Source organism: Electrona antarctica, assembly GCF_951216825.1.
Source record: "Electrona antarctica genome assembly, chromosome: 13".
NCBI lineage: Eukaryota > Metazoa > Chordata > Actinopteri > Myctophiformes > Myctophidae > Electrona > Electrona antarctica.
This window is the reverse complement of record NC_136794.1, coordinates 42,361,783-42,384,695: the sequence shown is the minus strand read 5'-3', so window position 1 is coordinate 42,384,695 and position 22,913 is coordinate 42,361,783. Positions and strand designations below refer to the sequence as shown.

The following is a 22,913-nucleotide window of genomic DNA, read 5'->3' as shown; positions in this document are numbered from 1 at the left end:
GACCACCACCTTTTGGGGGTTTGCCCCCAGCCAGGCCATTACTGTGGCACCCGGCCGCTTCATGTCAAGGACCCCCAAATGTATTATGTTAACTTCTTCTTTTAACTTCTTCTTTTCAACCTTTGAAAAGACTAGGAACCCCCTCCATTTGAATATTTGGCAAGATCTGTCTACATTTATTTTGAAATAGACCTTGCAAAAGAGTGTTGCAAGGTCTTATTTAGTCTGATCAGCTATGTCAGTGACGTCACACACTAACCATAGTAACCATGCTCACCTTTGCACGGACACGTAGGGACACAGGTACACAAACATACAGACAAAGCTGGTTGTTGGAGTGGTTTGCACCACTCAAAAATTAACAGAACTTTTTGATAGATACATATTTAACAGTTAAACTGAACTCTACTTTATTTAATCACTTTTGTATAAGTCCTATTCAAAACCTTTAAAAATAAATTGCGACACATGAGATTGTAGAATAGATCTTGCTGATCAAATGCTGAAAAATACAGGGCCTTGATACGAAAAAGGGTTGAAAACCACTGCACTAAACTACAATTACAATTTAGGCATTTAGCAGCAAACTATACCTCTAAACGCCTCCATTCACCTTGATAGCGGTGTGTGTGTGTGTGTGTGTGTGTGTCCCTTCTGGCCCCAAAACTGTGGAATGCACTCCCCGTTGCAGTCAGAACTGCAGCATCACTCCCAATCTTCCGCCGTAGTCTGAAGACCCACCTTTTCAGACTCCATCATGGCCCATAGCACTTATCCTACCCCCTTAGATAGCACTTTTTAGACTTAGATAGCATTTGAAACAGACTTATAGCATGTCATGTAGACAACACAATAATTGCATTGTATATAGTCATAGCACATCATAGTAGCCTACATATGTATAGCATAGTATATATGTATAGTTAATATGTATAGTGTCATTATATAGATATGTTCTAGTTACGTTCTTAGCTTACGCATGTTTCTTGATAAATGCATTTTATATATGTGATGTATTCCCATACTTTTGTTCCTGCCTAATGTAAATCGCTCTGGATTAAGAGCGTCTGCTAAATGCCTAAATTGTAAATTGTAAATTGTGTGTGTGTGTGTCTGTGCTGGGCAGGAAGCACCGTCGTTACCATATAAAGACAAAACATCTTTCATTCCTCTTTCTGAAGTGTAACGTGTCACTTCCTTCCTCGTAGAGAGATTTGAATAGATGCTGTGCTGCTGTGGCCGCACTGCACCGTGCCTGTCAGTCATACGTATACGTACGATACGTACGGGGAGCAGCGCTTCAGCCGAGCACAACGCACCGCGAGGGAGCTGAAGAGCACGCACAGACGGACATTCGACAGGGCCCCACCACCACAACGCACACCCAGCCAACCCAGAGCTCAACCCAGCCTCCTCATCTCACCTCTCAGGTAACTTAAAGATGTGACACTTGTCTGTCCGTCTTGGCCCTAAGCGCCTCGCAGAGGAGCGCTAATATTGTGTGTGTGTGTGTGTGTGTGTGTGTGTGTGTGTGTGTGTGTGTGTGTGTGTGTGTGTGTGTGTGTGTGTGTGTGTGTGTGTGTGTGTGTGTGTGTGTGTGTGTGTGTGTGTGTGTGTGTGTGTGTGTGTGTGGGGGGGGGGGGGGGGGGTGTGGGTGGTTTACAGCTTTGAATAAGTTTATAGGCTTCAGCAGATGAGAGAGAGAGTGTGTAAATCAATGTGATTGCACTTCCCCTTGACGGGACACTGTACAATCCAGAAAGTTATAAATGGGGTTATGGTGATGGTTCATTTGGTTGCATATGTACATTCCCGTGGTTAAATTGACACTGATGGTCATTACTGTGTATAGCAGACTGTGTGGTTTGTTGAAATAAGTGCTGTAGTAAATTAACCCAGACCTAATCTAGTGTAACTGCGACCCACACTGCGTATATTCTCAAATCCTGCTACATATAGAACGGCAAAAACGCTAATGAAAGACAAAAAATGTTAAGAATTTGGTTAAAACAATAGAAATAAAAAAGACATTCGGCAGTCCTAAATATTAGAAGAAGCATGGAGGCCAAATACAACCACCCCAGTTGTAAAATGTAATATTATATTAACATACTCGATACTAGATTTGGCAAAACATAACATTGTATTCACTTCACACACAGAAAAGGTTACGTAGAAGGGCTTTAAAGGAGAACGGGGCCCTGGAGAGAGAGGAGAAGTGCGACCATGCTGCAATGAGCTCAAGAGGAAGTTTGTGGGCAGACCTCTGTTCCAAGTTCCAACTGCTAACACACAATCCAAACGCGTATACCAGAAAACGCACTGTTATGAGAGCTTAGCCTTCCGTGTACCATGCACTGACAGATGACGTGAAGGGATTAAAGACGCATTAAGGCAACGAATGAGACCAAAGCCTTATTGTGCATAATTGTGCTGATAACTGCGATTTGTGATTGCCTATGCAAAGGTTTCCCATCATGCAAGCATGCAGCTCAAACCACGGCAGATGCCATCTTGTTGATAAGATAAGGCAGGCACTGTGCTGTTTTTATGGCCCACAAGTACCTATACTGCATGTTGTGTAAATTACTGTTATAAATTATCTCAGTCCTTTATCCAATTTAGGCCTGACTTCGAAATAAAAACAAAAAAGTGAATATATATATTCAAAGATTTGTGCCGCATTTTCACGATTTTTCAAAAATAGCAGACCTACAAGCTCGTAGCGCGCCACTCGGTGGCGCGCTATGAGCTTGTAGATCTGCTATTTTTCAATAGCTAAAGTATAACATAATGCTTAGTTAAAACACCAAAAGGGGTTCCCGCCCAGAATGGGTTATACCTGGTGTAAACTATTTCTCTGTTTTATTTTATTAGTTTCTTGAACAGGGGCCATGCACAACAAGTATTTATTGGGCCAGAGTTAGCCGTGATATAGCTAATTTGCATCTGCCAGTCTCTGGGCAGGAAGATGTCAAATGAAATACAATAAATACAATACAAACAATACAATACAGAGTAGACAATTTAAAATAATTACAGTTAACACAGTATACATACTGTACACCTATAAAACAGAATTATGCATTACATAATTATTCTCCATATTGGAGAACAGTTGGTTCCATACAAGGGTTTAGATTCAAGTTAGAGCAGTGGTTCTCAAGCTTTTTCAATATAATGAATAGAGTTTTACTTTTGGACCACGGTACCTCCATCTGAAAATATTTTGTTCCAGGGAGGGACCCCCATACAAGATTTGTGGGACCCCACTCTCTGAGAACCACTGCTTTAGACTAGTGATCAGTGATCACATGTGATGTGACAATAAAGCTGAGGTTAACTTGAAGTTGAAGAATTACACGGGTCAGTTTTAAATCAGTGATGCACCGAGTAAAGGCCAGTCCACGCCAATGAACATCCTTGCAACTATTATATCCCAATTTCAGTTGCAAGGAGTTGCATTGGTGTGTGGCCTTAAAACTGTTTTGTTGGAAGGAGTTACGACTAGTAGTTGTTGAATTGGTGCGGTCTGGCCTTAAAGGGAACACTTTCCTGGGGGTCTTTATGTGTGTAATATGTGGTTTTAGATATTTTAGATTTTAGCAGTGAGCCCAGTGTCTCTGATGTCATGGACACTGGGCTCACTTACTTCCTGGACTACAATTCCCATAATGCTTTGGTGCACTGCTCCTCCTTGTGGGTTGTCTTACTGAGATGTAGTCCAGGAAGTAAGTGAGCCCAGAGTCCATGACATCAGAGACACTGGGCTCACTGCTATATCTAAAACCACATATTACACACACGAAGACCCCCAGGAAAGTGTTCTAAATCTTCTAAACGTCATTAACATATATATTGTTCCCTCAGCCATATATTATGTTCTCTGGGTTTACGATTAGGCTTGGGGTTCTTTAGGGCTGAGGGAAGTAGGGAACTTACAGTAGGCATTAGGCACGCTCCCCAGTGTGCTTCTGATGTACAGTAGGTCTATGGATTGAAACATTGTACATCAAGCTACCTCACGCTTTTGTTTTTTGTTTTTTTGACAGAAAAAAAAAATGTACATCACATGTGTCACAATACAAAATTGTCACAATATTGATATCAAGGTATTTGCTCAAACATATTTTGAATGATATTTGATTTTGTCCATATTGCCCAGCCCTAGGTTTATTGTGCATTTCTATATGGTGCTGTGGAGGTAGTTTTAGCTCGTCACCAGTCTGTTCTTTCAGGGTTGTTGGCGTGTAACAATGACTGTCTGTGACTCATTTCTGTTCTTCACACCTTTGAGGACGCATGGGCCTAGTTTAAAGTCTGCTTTTTCTCACATGTGGTGTGGTTGTGGTTGGTTGGGCGCTGGAGAGGCCCAATAGGCCAGTCAATCTAAGCTAAAAAAGGGGCACGACCAAAAAGAAAATGCAATAGTAATCGTTCAAGCTTTTTTATGATCCTTAGGATCATCCAAATAACATTTAAAAAATGTGAATGAAATATTTAGTGGATCATGGTAAATTGAGGGGTTGAAAGTTGGGGGTACCAGTCCATTAGTCTCTCAAGACAGACTGTTGACTCACATCATTTGCGATGGGATTCTCAGATTGGGGTACCATTAACAACCTATATAAGGCAAAAATGTCAACATTTCGTTATGCTTTAAGTGGCATGATGTGACGTGTCAAACTAGGGGGTTTTCATGATTCAGAATCATTCCAAGCATTCGTTTTGAACCATTAACCCATTGATGCCTGGTGCAACCTATACGTTGTTCTACCCTTGATGCCGGCGCTCTCTCTGTGTCTCATCAGCTATTGTTATAATTTAGCTATCGAAAAATAGCAGATCTACAAGCTCATAGCGCGCCACCGAGTGGCGCGCTATGAACTTGTAGGTCTGCTATTTTTGAAAAAACATAACTATTTAAAAAGATAATGAATCAAAATTTGAAGGTTTTCAGAAACCTTAGGTCAGGCACTAGAAGGCGTTCCCAGATTCAGCCTCAGGTATCAATGGGTTAACAAACCTTAGATTGACTAGCCTACTAGGTATAAAAGTACCTGCCCACCACCGTGGAGTCCATGGGTTCAAATCCACCGCGGTGCATCCTTTGGCCGGGTGTCTATATCTACACACAACCACAAGTGGCTCTGTGGCTGTGTTCGGGGGACAGAAGCTGTGTTCATTTATTTAGCCCAGAGAGCGTAGATTGTAACCAAATGGACCCGTTAAACTAACACTGAGTATTTTACTGTTATGCATGAGTTAGCAATGCATAAAAAGCAAAGCAAAGTTACTATATTTACCCAGGGTAACTGGACTAAGCATCAGATGCTTGTTTACAGCCAGGCCCTGCTCATAGAACATTTCATGGTAGTGGTTCAATGCCTTGCTCAAGGGCACTTCAGCCATTTTGCAGGGTGCTGCAAAAGAAGATGTGTAATGTATACTGCTTGCCAAAGTAGAATCATAGGGATGTTAAAGAGTGCTCATACACAGTGACTCATACACCATGAATCAATCATCACATACTGAAACGAAAGAAATGTCTCGTCCATCATGTGACCACCAACCACTTCCTGTACGTACAATACGACCAGGCAGCACTTCCTGCTCTGCTCCGCATTGCTTCATAACAGTGCGTTCCTCATCTGAGGTGTGAAACCTTTTGCCTCACGCTTCTTGCATCATGTTCTTAAAAATGATTTGTCACATAATATGAAGAGTGTAACTTGGCTGCAAAGTGAGAAATCATTGACGTGTATCGTACACATGCGCTGTGAGTCCGGTTGCTGCAGTGTAGTTTACTCTGTACAGAATGTCACACTATTATCATATATTTTTACCTGGCCACCGATGCTGTTTTATCCCCCTGCTTCTCGCGCTCATAGTAAGCAAACTGATCTGTAGTCTAAACTTTTAACCATAATTGTAAAAGGAATAGTTTGTTTTCCAGAGATATTGGCTATAGGCTGTGTTTTACCGGCCAAAAGAAAGAAAGGTCATAATCAACAATGAAGCCCCCCACTTATATCTCCCCTTGCAGGAAGTTAAACAAGACCACGCCAATGGGTCGCCATGCAACTCCTCGCAATCGTTTGGTTGCAAGGAGTTGCATGGGGACCCTTTGGTGTGGTTTGGGCTTTACACACCAGGAGCGGCACAAATAAACACTCCGAAAATGCATCATCATCAACTATTCCCTGTGTCCGGGGGAGAGAAGCCAGGCAGCTTATTTGACCGGTGTCTCCCAGGGTCTCCTGCTTCTATCCCTCTATAGCAAATCTCTTTGTGATCTTGTACTGTAGATCTAATTTGGTCTTAATGTTCACCCCCAGAATGGGGACACTCACTGGGGTTCAAGGGTTTAAACTAAACCAACTTGTTCCTCTGTTGTGGTGGTTTCAGATCCTGCTGATTTAATCAAGACTTTCAAGATGGCTGCCACCACCACGCCCATCTCTCCAGAGGAGATCGAGGAACTGAAAGAAGCTTTCACCAAGATTGGTAAGAAACGCTGCTGACCAGGAACAATGCATGCACGAGAGACCCCATTCCCTTTACTGAAACCAATATAGAAGAATTGAATGGATTCATCCATGCAACTTTAACTCTGCCGGTGTTATTGTATAGACAAATTGACCATGAACATCTATACATACCTTATAGCTTTTAACAACTTTATCCACAATTTCAAACTTTAGCTGTTGAAAAAGCTGTTGAAAAAAGATCTACAAGCTCGTAGCGCGGCACTCGGTGCTGCGCTATGAGCTTGTAGATCTGCAATTTTTGAAAAATCATGAAGATGTGTGCAAATCTTTGATGTTTGAATATAATATTATTTCACAGCGAACGTTTTTAACTCGAATATTAGCTTCTGAGGGGGTTCCTGGAACAACATATTTTCATATGGGGGTCGGCGGCCAATTACATATAATCTTTGGGATCCTTGACATGAAATGGTGTGAGCACCACTGACAGAAACATAGGTTTTTCAGAAAACTGTCATGATTTAGACGACTATTTGTAGAATCTGGTTTTAATGGATTAAGCACCTATATACTTTGCCGTTTGATGAAAAGCAAAAGAGCATGGGTATGTTTGTCAATTGTCACCATCGTCACAGTGCACTCACCCTTGAACTTTGACCTTTTCATCAAAGAATCAAAGAAGAAATAATCTGCAACACTCACAAAAAGTCCTTAATTACTCTATTAAGATCAGAACGAGCAACATGCAATGTGGACTTGGATCCATGCATTTTGGCAGAGGAAGTCTGCTGAAATGCCGTTTTAATGCTTTTCGTGAGTTGATTTTTGTGCCTTGATGAACTTGTTTTTGAGCCATGTTACTAGTAGCCAGTAGGGCAAACAAAATCCATTCAGGGATATATCATGATTTTTAATGCCACGATATTATTATTATTTTTTTTTTTCAGAAAGACTGACTGACTGATGTTGTTTGGTTGCATTGAAGTGTATGATTAGACTTTTCATGGTCTATATTGTTTAGAATTGTTTTAAAATGTTCTAGTATAATAAAGGCAAAGTAATGTGGGAGAAATAATGCAATAAATCACAATATCGAATCTAATCGCAATATATTTAAGAATCGCAATATAAATCGAATCGGCACCCTAGGTATCGATATCGTGAGGTGAATCGTGAATCGTCCAACCCCTGTACTAGCCAGTAAGTGACTAATTGGTGAGACATGAGTTGCACTCCTCCTACTTCTTCTTGAAGTCGTTTTAATACTTTGACCTTTTCGTCTCGTCCCAGATGTGGACAGCAATGGCTTCATCAGCAAAGATGAGCTCAACGCTCTCTTCAAAGCCGCCAACCTGCCGCTGCCCGGCTACCGCGTCAGAGAGATCATTCAGGAGCTGACCAAGACCGGAGACCAGCTCACCTTCGACCAGTTCACTGAAGTATGGTACCTTTGTTAGTACACGTACATGACCAGTTCACTGAAGTATCGTACCTTTGACCTTTGACCAGTTCACTGAAGTATGGTACCTTTGTTAGTACACGTACATGTATTGGGGTGCAAGCAACCAGTGTTGATTTCAAGATTGAATTGATCGTTAAATCACAATTTTACAAGAGTAAAAAAAAAAATAGTTCACTCAAAAACCTTATTGCCTTGAGGAAGATGCTATTTCACAGCCTACTACGATTACCAGGGGCCTTGTGGCTGCGAAGCCACTTGCCAAGTGGCATTAGGTGCCTTTCCATCAAGACTGTATATGCATTTTGAGGTGTTTCCATTTTTCCATCCATTTTTTGACATTTTTAACCATGTGATTTGCATGTATTGTCTTCAGGTTGTTCATGGACTGAAGAGCTCGGAGGTGTCTAAAACCTTCACGAAAGCCATCAAGAAGAAGGAAGGGATCTGTGCTATTGCAGGAACGTCTGAGCAGTCTGGCACACAGCATTCTTATTCAGGTCAGATAACTAGTTGACATCATGTATGGGTTCAGAGCAGTCTGGCACGCAGCATTCTTATTCAGGTCAGATAACTAGTTGACATCATGTATGGGTTCAGAGCAGTCTGGCACGCAGCATTCTTATTCAGGTCAGATAACTAGTTGACATCATGTATGGGTTCAGAGCAGTCTGGCACGCAGCATTCTTATTCAGGTCAGATAACTAGTTGGCATCATGTATGGGTTCATAAACTGCTAGCAGTGCCACTACAGGACAATCCATTTTGTAACGATTCACTGAGCAAATGGTTGTTCTCCAAAGCACCGCCAATGAGCTACATAACGATTGGCTTCCTGTTTTGGGCATGAGATTCCACTTCTTTGACTTGTCTTCTTCAGACTAGTCATTGACCAGATATTGCTTCAGTTGAATTACCGTGGGCTATGGGACTCTCCATTACCTGCTGCCTCATGACATGCAGGCGTAGCACAGCCTCTCGACTTCTGCAAAATACAAAGACAGGGTTTGTGATGAAAAAGCCTACTTTACCTGGTGGGTGCACTCTGAGCCCCCCCCCCCCCCCCCCCCCCCCCCACATGAAAATGTGTTTAATTTTCTGGTCAAAAAGTGCATTTTATACGTGTGGCGGGGCAGGCTCAGAGTGCGTCCACCGGGGAAAGTAGGCATTTTTTCATCACAAAACCTGTCTTTGTAATGGTTCTTTGTATTTTTGCAGAAGTCGAGAGGCTGTGCTGCATGTCATGCGGCGGCAGGTAATGGAGAGTCCCATATAGCCCTAATAATGCAAAATGCAACGGCATTAGGGATATGGAACAGAGCTACCAAAATGACCAATACTTAATGTTTTCTCTCTTTCTACAGAGGAGGAGAAGGTGGCCTTTGTGAACTGGGTAAATAAAGCCCTGGAGAATGATCCCGACTGTAGGCACCTTCTACCCATGGACCCCAACAACGACGACCTGTTCACTGCAGTGGGAGACGGAATCGTTCTATGGTAAAACTACCAAAGCTTCATGTCTCTTGTTTTAGGAGAATGAATGAGAAACGGACATCTGGTTCTCTCATCTGGTTTTCACCCTTTTTCATATCAAGGCCCATTATTTTTTGGGGGCATTTGAGCCACGGACCACCATTTGATGAAATGTTGCCTCGTAGACCGAAAACTAAAGAATGTTGTCCACAATTCCATGCTGTATTGATGTTGGTATTAGGAGAGACAAAAGGCAAACGTTGACCAAAATGTAGACTTCTTGTAAATTAAGTAATGCAGTTTAACAATAATTTAACTCTTGCGAGTGTAAAATGAAACCAAATGGGCCCATAGGGGTCCATTTCCTAATCATACATGAAGACATACAGACAGACATAGATAGGGACAGACATTGCTGGTCATTACGTCCCAAACTCTTCTCCCTTCTGGCCCCAAAACTGTGGAATGCACTCCCCGTTGCAATCAGAACTGCATCATCAGTCCCAATCTTCCGCCGTAGTCTGAAGACCCACCTTTTCAGACTCCATCATGGCCCATAGCACTTATCCTACCCCCTTAGATAGCACTTTTTAGACTTAGATAGCATTTGAAACAGACTTATAGCATGTCATGTAGACAGCACAATAATTGCATTGTATGTAGTCATAGCACATCATAGAACATATGTATAGCATAGTATAGTATATATGTATAGTTAATATGTATAGCGTCATTATATAGATATGTTCTAGTTACGTTCTTAGCTTACGCATGTTTCTTGATAAATGCATTTTATATATGTGATGTATTCCCATACTTTTGTTCTTGCCTAATGTAAGTCGCTCTGGATTAAGAGCGTCTGCTAAATGCCTAAATTGTAAATTGTAAATTGGAGCGGCTGCACCACTCAAAAAGAAAATAACAAAAATAACCATTCTACAAAGGATGTTATTATTATTATTATTATTACGTACTATTTCTGTTTTTTCCTAAAGTTTTAGGTTATGGAATGTTTCTGGCTCACCCTTCGTAGTGGTAAAAGAGCCATTATTTATTGAAGTGTGTTTTCTCTTGCTTGTGTGTTTAGTAAGATGATCAACCTGTCAGTCCCCGACACCATCGATGAGAGGACCATCAATAAAGAGAAGAAAGAGAAGAAACTCACACCCTTCACCACACAGGTAAATCCTAGTGCTGATCAACGGCTGGTGACAAGACGATACTGTTTTTGAGCGATACTGTGTCGCCATAGCTTTTAACCACTATGGCCACTATGATCTACAAGCTCGTAGCGCGGCACTTGGTGCCACGCTACGAGCTTGTAGATCTGCTATTTTTTTTAAAAATCTTGAAAATTTGTCTTTGATTTAGTCTTAGTCTTATGAATAACACACAGTGGCGTGCACAGATAGACACTAGGGGGTGCTAGAGCACCCCCTGCCCTTTTGGCAATGTGCCCTTTTGAAAAAAAAGGGGAAAAAAACTTTTTTTTTTCTTTTTTTTTTTTCCCCCCCGAAAATAGCAGACCTACAAGCTCATAGCGCGCCACTCGGTGGCGCGCTATGAGCTTGTAGATCTGCTATTTTTCAATAGCTAAAGCATAACATAATGCTAACACCAAAAGGGGTTCCCGCCCAAAATGGATTAAGGCAACCGGCCGGTTCCACGCGCTGCACAAGGTGCCCTTTTTTAACTTGAGCACCTGCCCCTCTAAATGTCTGTGCACGCCACTGATAACACACTATAGTCTCTAGTCCCATTTAGTCTTCTGAAATTATTTAGTCTTAGTCTAGTGTTAGTCGACTAAATATCAAAAACCTTAGTCGACAAAATGAACACTGAATATATATTCTTTCACAGCAAACATTTTTAACTCATATCTTTGCTTATGTGGGGTCCCAGGAACAACAGTGTAACAGTGTTTCAATGCTGCCGGCCTAAAGTCAATTTTATGAATATCAAAGGGCTGCATATAAAAACAATCAGTAATAAAACTAAGTACTGCAATACAACACCTGACCTACAAGTTCACAATGTGTTGCAGATGCGATGATGCGGGTACGTAATTTATTCTAATTGTTGTTATTGCAATTTACGAGCTGCGTTCGCTTCCCACGTTTGCGTCTTACTTGTAGTAGGGTTGTCCCGATCCGATTTACGTGACAAAACTGCAGATCTACAAGCTTGTATTCAATATTCTATATCATCATGATATTAGACTGGATATTGTCTGTGATTTTGGATATGTACTATTGTGATATGGCTTAAGTGTTCCATAAAAATATAAATATCGGATGGGGAAAAATCTGTATCGGCAGATACTCAAAATCAAATGATCGGGAGCACAAAAAAAAACATGATCGAGACATCCTTAGTTGATAGCATTCATTTGGAAGAGATAGATGTAGTCTGTAGCTTGAGGGACTATTAAATATACTGTCCTGTCCACTGTCCCCCTAACAGGAGAACTTGAACCTGGCTCTTAACTCTGCGTCAGCCATCGGCTGTCACGTGGTGAACATCGGAGCTGAGGACCTAAAGGAGGGCAGGCAGCACCTGGTCCTTGGTCTGCTCTGGCAGGTCATCAAGATCGGACTGTTTGCTGACATCGAGCTCAGCAAAAACGAAGGTGTGTGTGTGTGTGTGTGTGTGTGTGTGTGTGTGTGTGTGTGTGTGTGTGTGTGTGTGTGTGTGTGTGTGTGTGTGTGTGTGTGTGTGTGTGTGTGTGTGTGTGTGTGTGTGTGTGTGTGTGTGTGTGTGTGTGTGTGTGTGTGTGTGTGTGTGTGTGTGTGTGTGTGTGTGTGTGTGTGGGGGGGGATCGGCTATTTTACATTTCAGTTGAATTTCAGAAGCCAGTAGCATCCCTTATGAGGCCAAGATTGTTTCTCCCTCATTCAATTCTATATGATTACAATTGTATAGATTTAGATTGTCATCATTCTATATATAATCTGTGTGTGACAATGCCACATAAAGCTACTTAAATAACTAAAGACAAAATGTATTTCTAGTCGCTTGAATCACTCCACTTTGGTCGCGCTAGTCAGTGTTGTTTGGGATTTTACAGCTTGAGAGAAGATACAGTACAGAGGCGGCGGAACGACTGGAGCTCTGCAACACTGTTAATTTTGACAGCATATTCCGATTTAGTCATAGTCTTTTGAATAACACGCCATTTAGTTTGAGTCCTATTTAGTCATCTGAAATTGTCTAGTCTTAGTCAACTAAATTCACACACACATATATCATATACCGATGGCAGAGGAAACCATGCAAGGCACCAACCAGCACATCGGGAACAGGATCTTGCTCAAGGACACTTCGACACTAAATCTGGGGGAAACGTGCGGTTCCCATCTGGCCACTCTACCCCTGATCCACCGCCGCCCCATTTCTTAGTCTTAGTAATTAACACTGCTCTGCAATGTTGCAGCAAGTCTCGTCTTTGTATAGCTTCCTAGCATGCGGGTAATGGTGTCGCTCAAACAAATATTTGATCTTTTCAGCTCTGATCGCCCTGCTGCGTGACGGCGAGACTCTAGAGGACCTGATGAAGTTGTCCCCAGAGGAGCTGCTGCTGCGCTGGGCCAACTATCACCTGGAGGAGGCCGGATGTCCCAAGCTCAACAACTTCAGCTCTGACATCAAGGTAACACAGGAGGACACGTGCATGTTGTACTCTCCTGTAAACATATAACATATTGTATGTGTGGGGTATGTGTATGGGGTATCAACGTGTTTATGGGGTATCAACCTTGGGCCCGGGGACCACCAGGGGTCCAAACTGGATCCTGTAACTCAGAGAGGAGACCCATTAAGGGTCCATTTTTGTTCTATTTTGTACACTCTCGGAGTTAAATGATCACTGAGGATGTTACAGTGTAGATTGTGGCTCATGCCTAGAAAGGTGCTATATAAATAAAGTTATTATACTGTATCAAAGTAAGGAGTCCGTACCGTAGCATAAATGTTTAAAGTGGGTTCCTTGAAATTGATTAAAAGGAATCACTGCAATATGTCAAGACATACAGTGACACGCATGAATTACTGGTGGGCGACTGTGGCTCAGGAGGTAGAGCAGGTCGTCCAATGATCCATGGGTCGGCGGTTCAAATCCCGGCTCCTCCTGTCTACATGTGTCCTTAGGCAAGACACTGAATCCCAAATTGCTCCCGATGTGCTGGTTGGTACCTTGCATGGCTTCCGCCGCAATCGGTGTATGAATGAATGTGTGTGAATGGGTGAATGTAATGCACAATCTATGTAAAGTGCCTTGGATAAAGGCACCATTTACCATTTTACTGTTGAATCTCAAGATAAGAGCCAATAATGTGTTTAAATTGCAGGACTCTAAGGCTTACTACAACTTACTGAACCAAGTGGCTCCCAGCGGAGATGAGGAGGGCATTCCACCTATTGCCATCGACATGTCAGGAATCAGGGTAAGTGTGCAAGTTTTTCACTTTAATTCCATGATGGAAGTCAAATGGGATCTGATCAGGCTGCAATGCCAACTTTGTCCAAATGTCAAGATCTATATATGAAGCCACGCCGGTGTTTATAGTTTATTTATCTACCTTGATTTCATAGATTGTAGTTCTGGTATTTTTGCTATTTTTCTGTTATAGTGTTGTACGGCCAAGTATAAAATAGGGCCTACGTGGTTAAACATACTGATTGTTTTAGTCGATTTTTTCTTTCACGTCAATTCATTGATATATCAGAGAATCTCGCTTCTCATTTAAGTAACCGCTAGAATAATCGCTAAGTATTATAAATCGATGCAGCCCCACATATACTGTAGGACCACATTGGAAAGCAGTGTCTATCCTGGTTCTAAGTGGCGTTTAACTAGTAGTCTACTTGCCAGTCCATAGAGCCCCAATGTGAACTCGGGCATTTTGAGTACCCTAAAGTTTTATGTTAGAAATGTTGAGTATGGGTCCCCAGCAACTAGAAACTGCCGGATGCTAACTTGTATAACGTTGAGCAATTTCATCATGCTTTAAGTAGCATCTGACGTGTCAAACTAGGGGGTTTTCATGATTCTGAATCCATTCCAAGCATTAGTTTTGCACAAAAAACACTTTTAGCCGAAACACTGTTTAGCCCAACGAGTGTTTTATGTGCAAAACTAATGTTTAGAATGGATTCGGAATCATGAAAACCCCCTAGTTTGACGCGTCACACGATACATAAAGTTGTTAATGGTATGGTCACATATTTGTAACATAAAACCTTAGGGTACTCAAAATGCCGGGGCTCACATTCTGGCAAGTGGACTATTGTATAATTCTACTACAGCAGTGGTTTTCAACCAGTGGTCTGGGGACCACTAGTGGTCCTTGAGGGGGTTCCAGGTGGTCTCCATGCAGCTAAATGATGGAGAGTTGGTAACCAAATGGAACCTTATTGATCTTTAACTCTTGAGAGTTTAAAATTAAACCAAATGGACCCTCACAGACGGGTCCATTTGGTTTAATTTTACGCTCTGAGAGGCTAAATGTCATCAAATGGTGGTCCATTGCTCAAATGCTGAGTGTACTACAGAATAAAATCAATCAATCAATCAATCAATCAATACCATTGCAGGAGCCAGATGACTTGCAGAGGGCAGAGTGCATGCTGGTCCAGTCGGAGCGGCTGGGCGTGCGTCAGTTCGTCACAGCTACGGACGTGGTGCGTGGGAACCCCAAGCTGAACCTGGCCTTCGTATGCAACCTGTTCAACAAGTACCCAGCGCTGAAGAAGCCAGAGAACCAGCCAGACATCGACTGGAGCTCCATTGAGGGTGAGTGCAGAGCAAGCGCGTATGAGGCGCAGATTATAGTTTTTTTTTCTTTTCTTTTTTTTAAACGTTTTTTATTTGTATTTTGTTCGTTCGCGTTTTTGTTAATTTAGTTATTATCAGTGGGCTGGTCATTTCAGTTTAGTTCTTTATAGTTTAGAAATATTTTTGAAAGTTTCAGTGTTAGTTTTAGTTTTTTGTGGAGACGTGAAAATCCAACATATGCACCAATGCCTCTTCATTCATGCTTTGATTGACGATTGTCCAAATTGACAATTACTAAAAAATATATGTTTATTCCGTTTTGCAAGTGCACAATATAATTTCTTCTAACGTCTAGTTTTCAGTTTTACCCCCCCCCCCCCCCCACATCACATGCATCTCATTAACGTATTTCCCATGGTCCTTTTTTCCTGTCAGGTGAGACCAGGGAGGAACGCACCTTCAGAAACTGGATGAACTCACTGGGGGTCAACCCTCGTGTCAACCACCTCTATGTGTAAGGACGCTCATTTAAGCGATATTGCACGAGAGGGTGTTCTTCTGCGATACCTTTCGGAACTTCCTACGGCACCGCAGGCGTGCATTAGGACTAGTTGTAGGAATTCAGCAATCCAGTCAAACCCTAGTCAAACACACAGACTTCATTATTATTCTGGCCATAGGGTGCACATTTCTAATTGTGCTACTGTTATCTACTAGTACTATTAAAATTGAGTGACAACAGTTTCTTAACTTTCTTCCAGCGGTGAAATGTCACTTTAAGAAAGAATCATGGTGGCAGTTATTCACAGGAAGTTGCTCATAACATAAATAAAACGTCTGGGTTTCCGAGGCTACTCATAACATGACAACAACCGCTATATGGAAGTTTGTGAGGGCCAGAATAAAAGGTGTTTGTCTACTTCTGTATTACTTCATTCTGTATACATCCATGTTGACTGTGTGTGTGTGTGTGTGTGTGTGTGTGTGTGTGTGTGTGTGTGTGTGTGTGTGTGTGTGTGTGTGTGTGTGTGTGTGTGTTACAGAGACCTTGATGATGCATTAATCATCTTCCAGCTGTATGAGAAGATCAAGGTTCCAGTAGACTGGGACAAAGTCAACAAACCTCCCTATTCTAAACTCGGAAGCAACATGAAGAAGGTACAAGGGAATCTAGTAGGGGTGGGACGATATGGGTACCTCCTCACGATACGATATATATCGCGATATTAGGCCCTCAATAACGATAATATCACGATATTCAATATATTGCGATATTTGCGATATATCAATATATTGTATGAAATTTCATCAACGATATATCACGATATCTGCAACTACAAAATATTTGGAACTGAAAAAATGCAGCATTTTGTATTCCCACAAAGCTGTTTGGAGACTTTGGACAAAATCACCATCCAGTAATTCAGTACTTCTGGTTGCTGTGGAATCTGAGTGGGATTTGCTTTATTTTAGCTGTCATTTCCTCCTTTTCTAAACATGTTGTTCATCACTTCATGATGAACAACATTTCAAATTTCAAAAAAAAAAAATATATATATATTCTTTCGCGTGGAACGCGTGTGTCGAATTTTAAGTTGGTGGTGTTCTCGAGTTATGTGCATTGCAGACGTACAGACGTACGTACAGAGACGTGTTGCATTTATAGATAGATAGATGCCCTCATGTTTTAAATATTTTGTTCCTGTTTCCTGTTTAGATGTTTTTAGTGGTGTGATGTTTCTTCTGTTTTTATGCTTATGCATTTGCTCATTGTAGCACTTTGAGTTTCTGTGTAAAGTGTAAAGCGTGATAAAATCCATTATTACTAATATTCATTATTTGTACAGTATACATGTGTGCTTTAGTACAGGGTTTCTCCAACTTTTTATGCCAAGGACCCCTAAATTAATGTGTATGTGGCCGCGGAACCCCATCTGAAAAGACTTTGTGCCAAGAACCCCAAGATTTGTGGTGCTAAAAATGTCAAAAAATATTCTAACATTTTCAAAGAAAGTCATTTTTTTGGGGAAAATAAATAGATGTATATAGGGCCCTGGTGGTCCCCGGACCCCACTTTGAGAACCCCCGCTTTAGACCACATACCACCATAACTCTGAAAGCGTACAAATGAAAGTGTACAAAATCATTTGGTTCTAGCCTGACATTTTCATTATTCATCGACTGAATCGCCAGGACATATTTTTAATGGTAGCGATTCAGGGCGGGAGCCAAGCTAATTTGGTTCCATTTGTACACTCTCAGTTACAGCCACATCAGTGTCCATTTGGTTCCTATTTCTATAATTATATCCATCATTTATCTGGGGGCCCTCTGGAACCCACTCAAGGACCCCACTTTGAGAACCACTGCTTTAGTATAAATCAGGCATGAATGAACCTTGACCCGTCCATGTCCTGTAGTTGGAGAACTGTAACTACGCGGTGGCGCTGGGCAAGAACGAGGCTAAGTTCTCTCTGGTGGGCATCGCGGGACAGGACCTCAACGAGGGGAACCGCAAGCTCACCCTGGCACTGCTCTGGCAGCTCATGAGGAGGTAAGAACGTCGCTCCCGCCCGCCACTTCCTAATCACCAGTGTTGATTTTGACAGCAAATTTAGATTTTAGTTTTTTTAGTCTTTTGAATAGTTTTAATTTTGCTTTAGTCACATTTTAGTCACCTGGAATGTTTTAGTGTTGGTCAAGTTTTAGTCAACTAAATATAGTTGATTTAGTCGACTAAATTCAACTAACAATAAGATAATGTTATACGGAATATGATGCTTTGCTATTGTCACACCAAGCACAGACACAGATCTTTTTTTTTAAATGAAGCAACCAACCAGCAATCAATTTAATGTTTCTCTTTTGGTGTCTGGTTAAACCCATAATATAAACAAAGAGGTGAAGTTTTTCTTTAATATTACGGCGTCCACATGTTTAATTTAGACTCTTATCATAGGTGTCGGTGACACGTTGATAACTTGATAACTTATATTTGCTGAGTGACACCATCTTATGTAGTATAACTGAGGGACAGGTGTGTAAGTGATACCTTTTTGTAGCATTGAGAGAGAGAGAGCTGGCTCACTGGAGCAAAGTAATACATTACTTGGATTTAGGCACATAACAAGCAGCAGACCAGTGCATAGCCTATAGACTTTGTGCACCAATATGGTCACTGGTCAATGAAGTGCAGAAGTGCTTAAAACGTTCTCAACAATTGTGTCGTCAACAACCCACAGTCAGTGACATAATTAACCAATCGGCGGCCTGGGCCATGGCTCAGTGGTCCAGGCACCTTGGCTGGCAACCCAGCCTGGCAGTGTGCCGCGGGTTCGACTCCCGATCCCGACGGCCTTCACTGCATGTCTTCCCCCCATCTCTCTCCCCATTTCCTGTCAGCCTACTGTCTGTCTCTCCATAAATAAAATAAAATAAAATAAAGGCGAAAGCCACAAAAAAAAAAAACGTATTTTCTTTACCAATCGGCGGATGGGGACTTTTACAGTTACGTGGTCATTCTCATGCATTTTCTTCTTCAGTGGCTCGGTACAGTACATCGATCTGAAATTGATTTTATTCGATTTATTTATTTTATTTTTACTTTCACCAAATACAAAACATATGTAGAAAATACACAAAATACAGTAGAAAAAGTTTCACAAAATTACAGAAAGAAAATACTATAAATAAGGGGAGGACACAGCAACACATGATAAAAAGAGGGGCATATGGTATTAAAAGGCCAGGGAGAACATGTGTGTTTTTAATCGAGATTAAAAAAAATTGCCTATTGGCCTAGTGCCTGGCACTAGGCCACCCCACTAGCCTAGTGGAGTCGGGGGGATAGATGAGGGCAGATATATATTAGGGAGGTGCCAGGCCAGGAAGGGCTTTAAAAACAAACATTAAAGCCCTAACCACACTAAAGGGTCAAGGCGGTTTTAGCGTTGTCCCAGCGGTGTGATATGTCCTGTTGCACGTTGACCCACGTTGACCCTAGTGATTCAACTGGTTGAATTCAATGTCTCAAACCACACCAAAGGGTCACCATGCAACTCCTTGCAACCGTTTGGACCCAAGGAGTTGCATGGCGAGCCTTTGGTGTGGTTAGGGCTTAAAACCTTCAAATTAAATCGCAGGTCAGTGTCCTCTGTTACTGAATGCTGTCCGCGTCTCCTCAGGTACACACTGAACATCCTGGAGGACCTGGGGGAAGGGAACAAAGTGAATGACGACATCATCGTGTCCTGGGCCAACGACATGCTCACACAGGCAGGAAAAGCCACCTTCAGGGGCTTCAAGGTGAGCTCCTTCTGCTGATGCTCCCTGTTTTCATGACGATTATACAGTAATATTCTGTCTCTAAATTCAATCTAAGAGAACACAAATGAAACAAGTTAAATCTCATGAAAAGGGCGTTGTGGGATTGTTTTTTTTGGGGGGGGATTAACCACTTTAATCCTACAGTATATAGACATAGTTGACACGGGGGGTCCCTGACTGGAACAACATATTTTCAGATGGGGTCAGCGGACAAATACATATAATTCTGGGGATCCTTGACATGAAATAGTTTGAGAACCACTGATATAGAAACATGATTTAGAGGACATTTTGTAGAATCAGGTCCCAGACCTATCCGGCTGAATAGCTGTGCATTTCATTCTAGGTACACACAGTAAGTAACATCCCGAGTGCTCATTTATTTTACGGATCACTTTGTATGAATTTACACTCACGATTGTTACTTTGTGTACTTCAGTATGTGTCCCTCGGACCCCATCAGCACCATCCGCCCTGGTTCTTAAAGGTGATTTACTGTATACTACTGTACGTACCAAAGACATGTTTTTGTATGTGTGTATAGGATGGCGCCATCAGCAGCAGCATGCCCGTTCTGGACCTGATAGACGCCATCCAGCCTGGCTCTATTCGCTACGACCTGCTGAAGACAGAGGACCTCACGGAGGAAGAGAAGCTCAACAACGCAAAGTAGGTGTACTACTGCTAGCCGCTCCTATAGACTGCTTTCTGCGTTTCTGTGTGTACCACGGAATTGAGGATACAAAAATCACACCTCACGTACGTCAATGGGAATTTAATCTTTGTGTAGGACAAAAATGGCCGATTTGCTTGTCTACATATGACGTAAATTCTCCATTCATTGTCAATGGCATTTAATGTTTGCGTTAGGACAAGAATCTACAGTATAGCTGAATCTGAATATAGGAGGGGCTAGCACCCCTCAAAAAGTGAGGACAGAAAAGTGAGGATGCCAATTGTGAGTGGCCGGATAGTGACGATGTAATATGATGTACTGTATGATGATAAGAGCACCCCTCACTTCACTCAAGTGTGCTTTTATTCTTAGGAATTGCAGCAACTTTTTTTTCCTGTCTTAATGCTTAATGTTTTATTTAAAGCACTTTGAATTGACTTGTTGAAATGTGCTATAGAAATACACTTGACAAAGTTTTTGGAGGTCAATAAAATGCCTGGAAACATGTTTGTGGACCTGTCTACTGCTTGGAGCCTCCGACCATCGGCTGGCATCACAGTTGCCATGCCTTACTTTAAAATATATATACAGTGTATGTCCCTCTTGTTTGCCACTGCTAGCTATATATATATATTCTCCCCCATTTAATTGTTTTGTATACTGTATGTATATCTGCCCAAGCCTGCAGTTTGACCAAACTGCGTGATAGATTTGACGATGATAAAAGTACACCCCGATGTAGTAATGCACTAACGCCTGAACGTTCCCCTATCCTTGTGTATCTCGTTGCCACTAGGTACGCCATCTCTATGGCGAGGAAAATCGGCGCGCGGGTGTACGCTCTGCCAGAAGACCTGGTGGAGGTGAAGCCAAAGATGGTGATGACGGTGTTCGCCTGCCTGGTGGCGCGCGGCATGAAGAGAGCATGAGAATGTTAATAAAGTATTCAATCAATCAATAAATAGCATTTACTCTTTTCCAAGTGTCTGTTTTCACAACTCAATGACTGAATGAGATGAGTACACACATTAAATATGTAGATTTGTTTTTTTGCTGGTGAAAACTGATTAATCTGTATTATTTTGAGACGGCATTTTTATGGCCGATATGGCTAATTCCGATTATGCTACCGATTGATCGTGCATCCCTAGTTAGTCCAAACATCAAAACATCCTCATAATGTGCAAAACGAAGGGAAAAAAAGAGAAAGTGGTTAAGTGTGTGTGTGGTTATATTTAACCCATTCAGGACGGGAACCCCTTTAGGTGTTTTAAGCATTGTTATACTTTAGCTGAAAAATCGTGAATTTTTTAATATATATTCTTTCAGAGCAAACCTTTTTAACTCAAATCTTTGCTTCTGGGGGGGCGGGGGGGGTCCCTGGAACAACATATTTTCAGATGGGGGGTCAGCAGCAAATACAGATAATTCCGGGGGTCCTTGACATGAAAAAGGTTGAGCACCAGCACTGACATATAAACAGGTTTTTCAGACAACTGTTAGGATTTAGAAGACTTTTTTTTTTAGAATCGGCCTCAGTCCTAAATGGGTTTTAAATACATTGGATCCATTTGGAACGCAGGTTATTTTTTTCCATTTACTGAAAAGTAACCGTTTTGGACGTACTACAGTAGGTTTCCATACGACAGGGACGATATGTTAAAGGACCACTTCACCACTTTTCAATTTCAACCCATCTTCATATAATTGGTCCATGATAAAATACCACAATTCGTTTCCTACTCGGTCTGTGTCTCATAGGAGGGGCGGGCTGTGGGCAGTTCAGAAACCCGTCCACCAGTGACATCGTTAGGCAGCTTTTTTTTTTTAAACAAGATTTAAAAAATATATTTAGATTATTAGGAGAACGATGGCTTCCATTTTCGTATTGCAACTTTTCAGGAATAGAAAGCCTGTGGTTTCTATTAGCTTGGATTGCCCATCGAAGATGTGGACGGGTTTCTGAATTGCCCACAGCCCTCCTATGAGACAGACTTAATAGAAAAGAATTGTGCTCTTATTTATCATGATCATTAGTGAGAACCAATTATATGAAGACAGGTTGAAAAGTCGTGACGTGGTCCATTTTGGGCGGGAACCCCTTTGTGTTAGAATTATGTTATGCTTTAGTTATTGAAAAATAGCAGATCTACAAGCTCATAGCGCTACAAGCTTGTAGGTCTGCTATTTTTGAAAAATCAAAGAACGACTGACATAAACATAGCTTTTTCAGAAAACTGTCAGGATTTAGAAGACATTTTTAGAATCTGATCTCAGGTCAAAATGGGTTCAGTGGCAGAGAGCATTCCTCTCCCTGTCACGCTCCCACTAATCTCATAAGTAGTACCATTGGAAATAAGTCTTTGGGTGAAAGATCACATAAGGTGTTGAAACAAAGTGATTGTGTCCACGCAATTATTTTTCATGGGACATCTTCCTTGTTTATAGGTCACTGCCGCCATTTTATATTGTTTAAAGATTCTTTGGCCTACTACTTCCACTGATTTATGCAAATGTGAAATAAATATGTTTTCTATTAAACGGTGCTGATTTGTTTCCAATGATCAAAGGATGACCACGAACCACCACATTGACCACAAGCCTCCCAACACCTGAATCACTAGGTCCATTATTACCTGCCAAGGGCGACTTTGACGACTTTTTTTCAATGGTGTCGGAGGAGCAAAAAAGAAAGTGAGGGGTGCTCTTATCATC

At 41.7% G+C, this 22,913-nt stretch overlaps 1 protein-coding gene across 1 annotated transcript; it reads left to right on the top strand.

The window, feature by feature from the left end:
- Nucleotides 1-1,252: 1,252 nt before the first annotated feature.
- On the top strand, nucleotides 1,253-21,164 carry lcp1 (lymphocyte cytosolic protein 1 (L-plastin)). Its single transcript, XM_079519163.1, has 16 exons — nucleotides 1,253-1,430; nucleotides 6,409-6,507; nucleotides 7,782-7,930; nucleotides 8,327-8,450; nucleotides 9,315-9,447; nucleotides 10,511-10,604; nucleotides 11,887-12,052; nucleotides 12,930-13,072; nucleotides 13,770-13,865; nucleotides 15,016-15,214; nucleotides 15,632-15,710; nucleotides 16,240-16,354; nucleotides 17,617-17,750; nucleotides 19,381-19,501; nucleotides 20,067-20,191; nucleotides 20,995-21,164. The coding sequence occupies exons 2-16, from the start codon at nucleotides 6,438-6,440 to the stop codon at nucleotides 21,125-21,127; spliced, it is 1,881 nt and encodes a 626-aa protein (XP_079375289.1). The 5' UTR covers nucleotides 1,253-1,430; nucleotides 6,409-6,437; the 3' UTR covers nucleotides 21,128-21,164.
- Nucleotides 21,165-22,913: the final 1,749 nt, after the last annotated feature.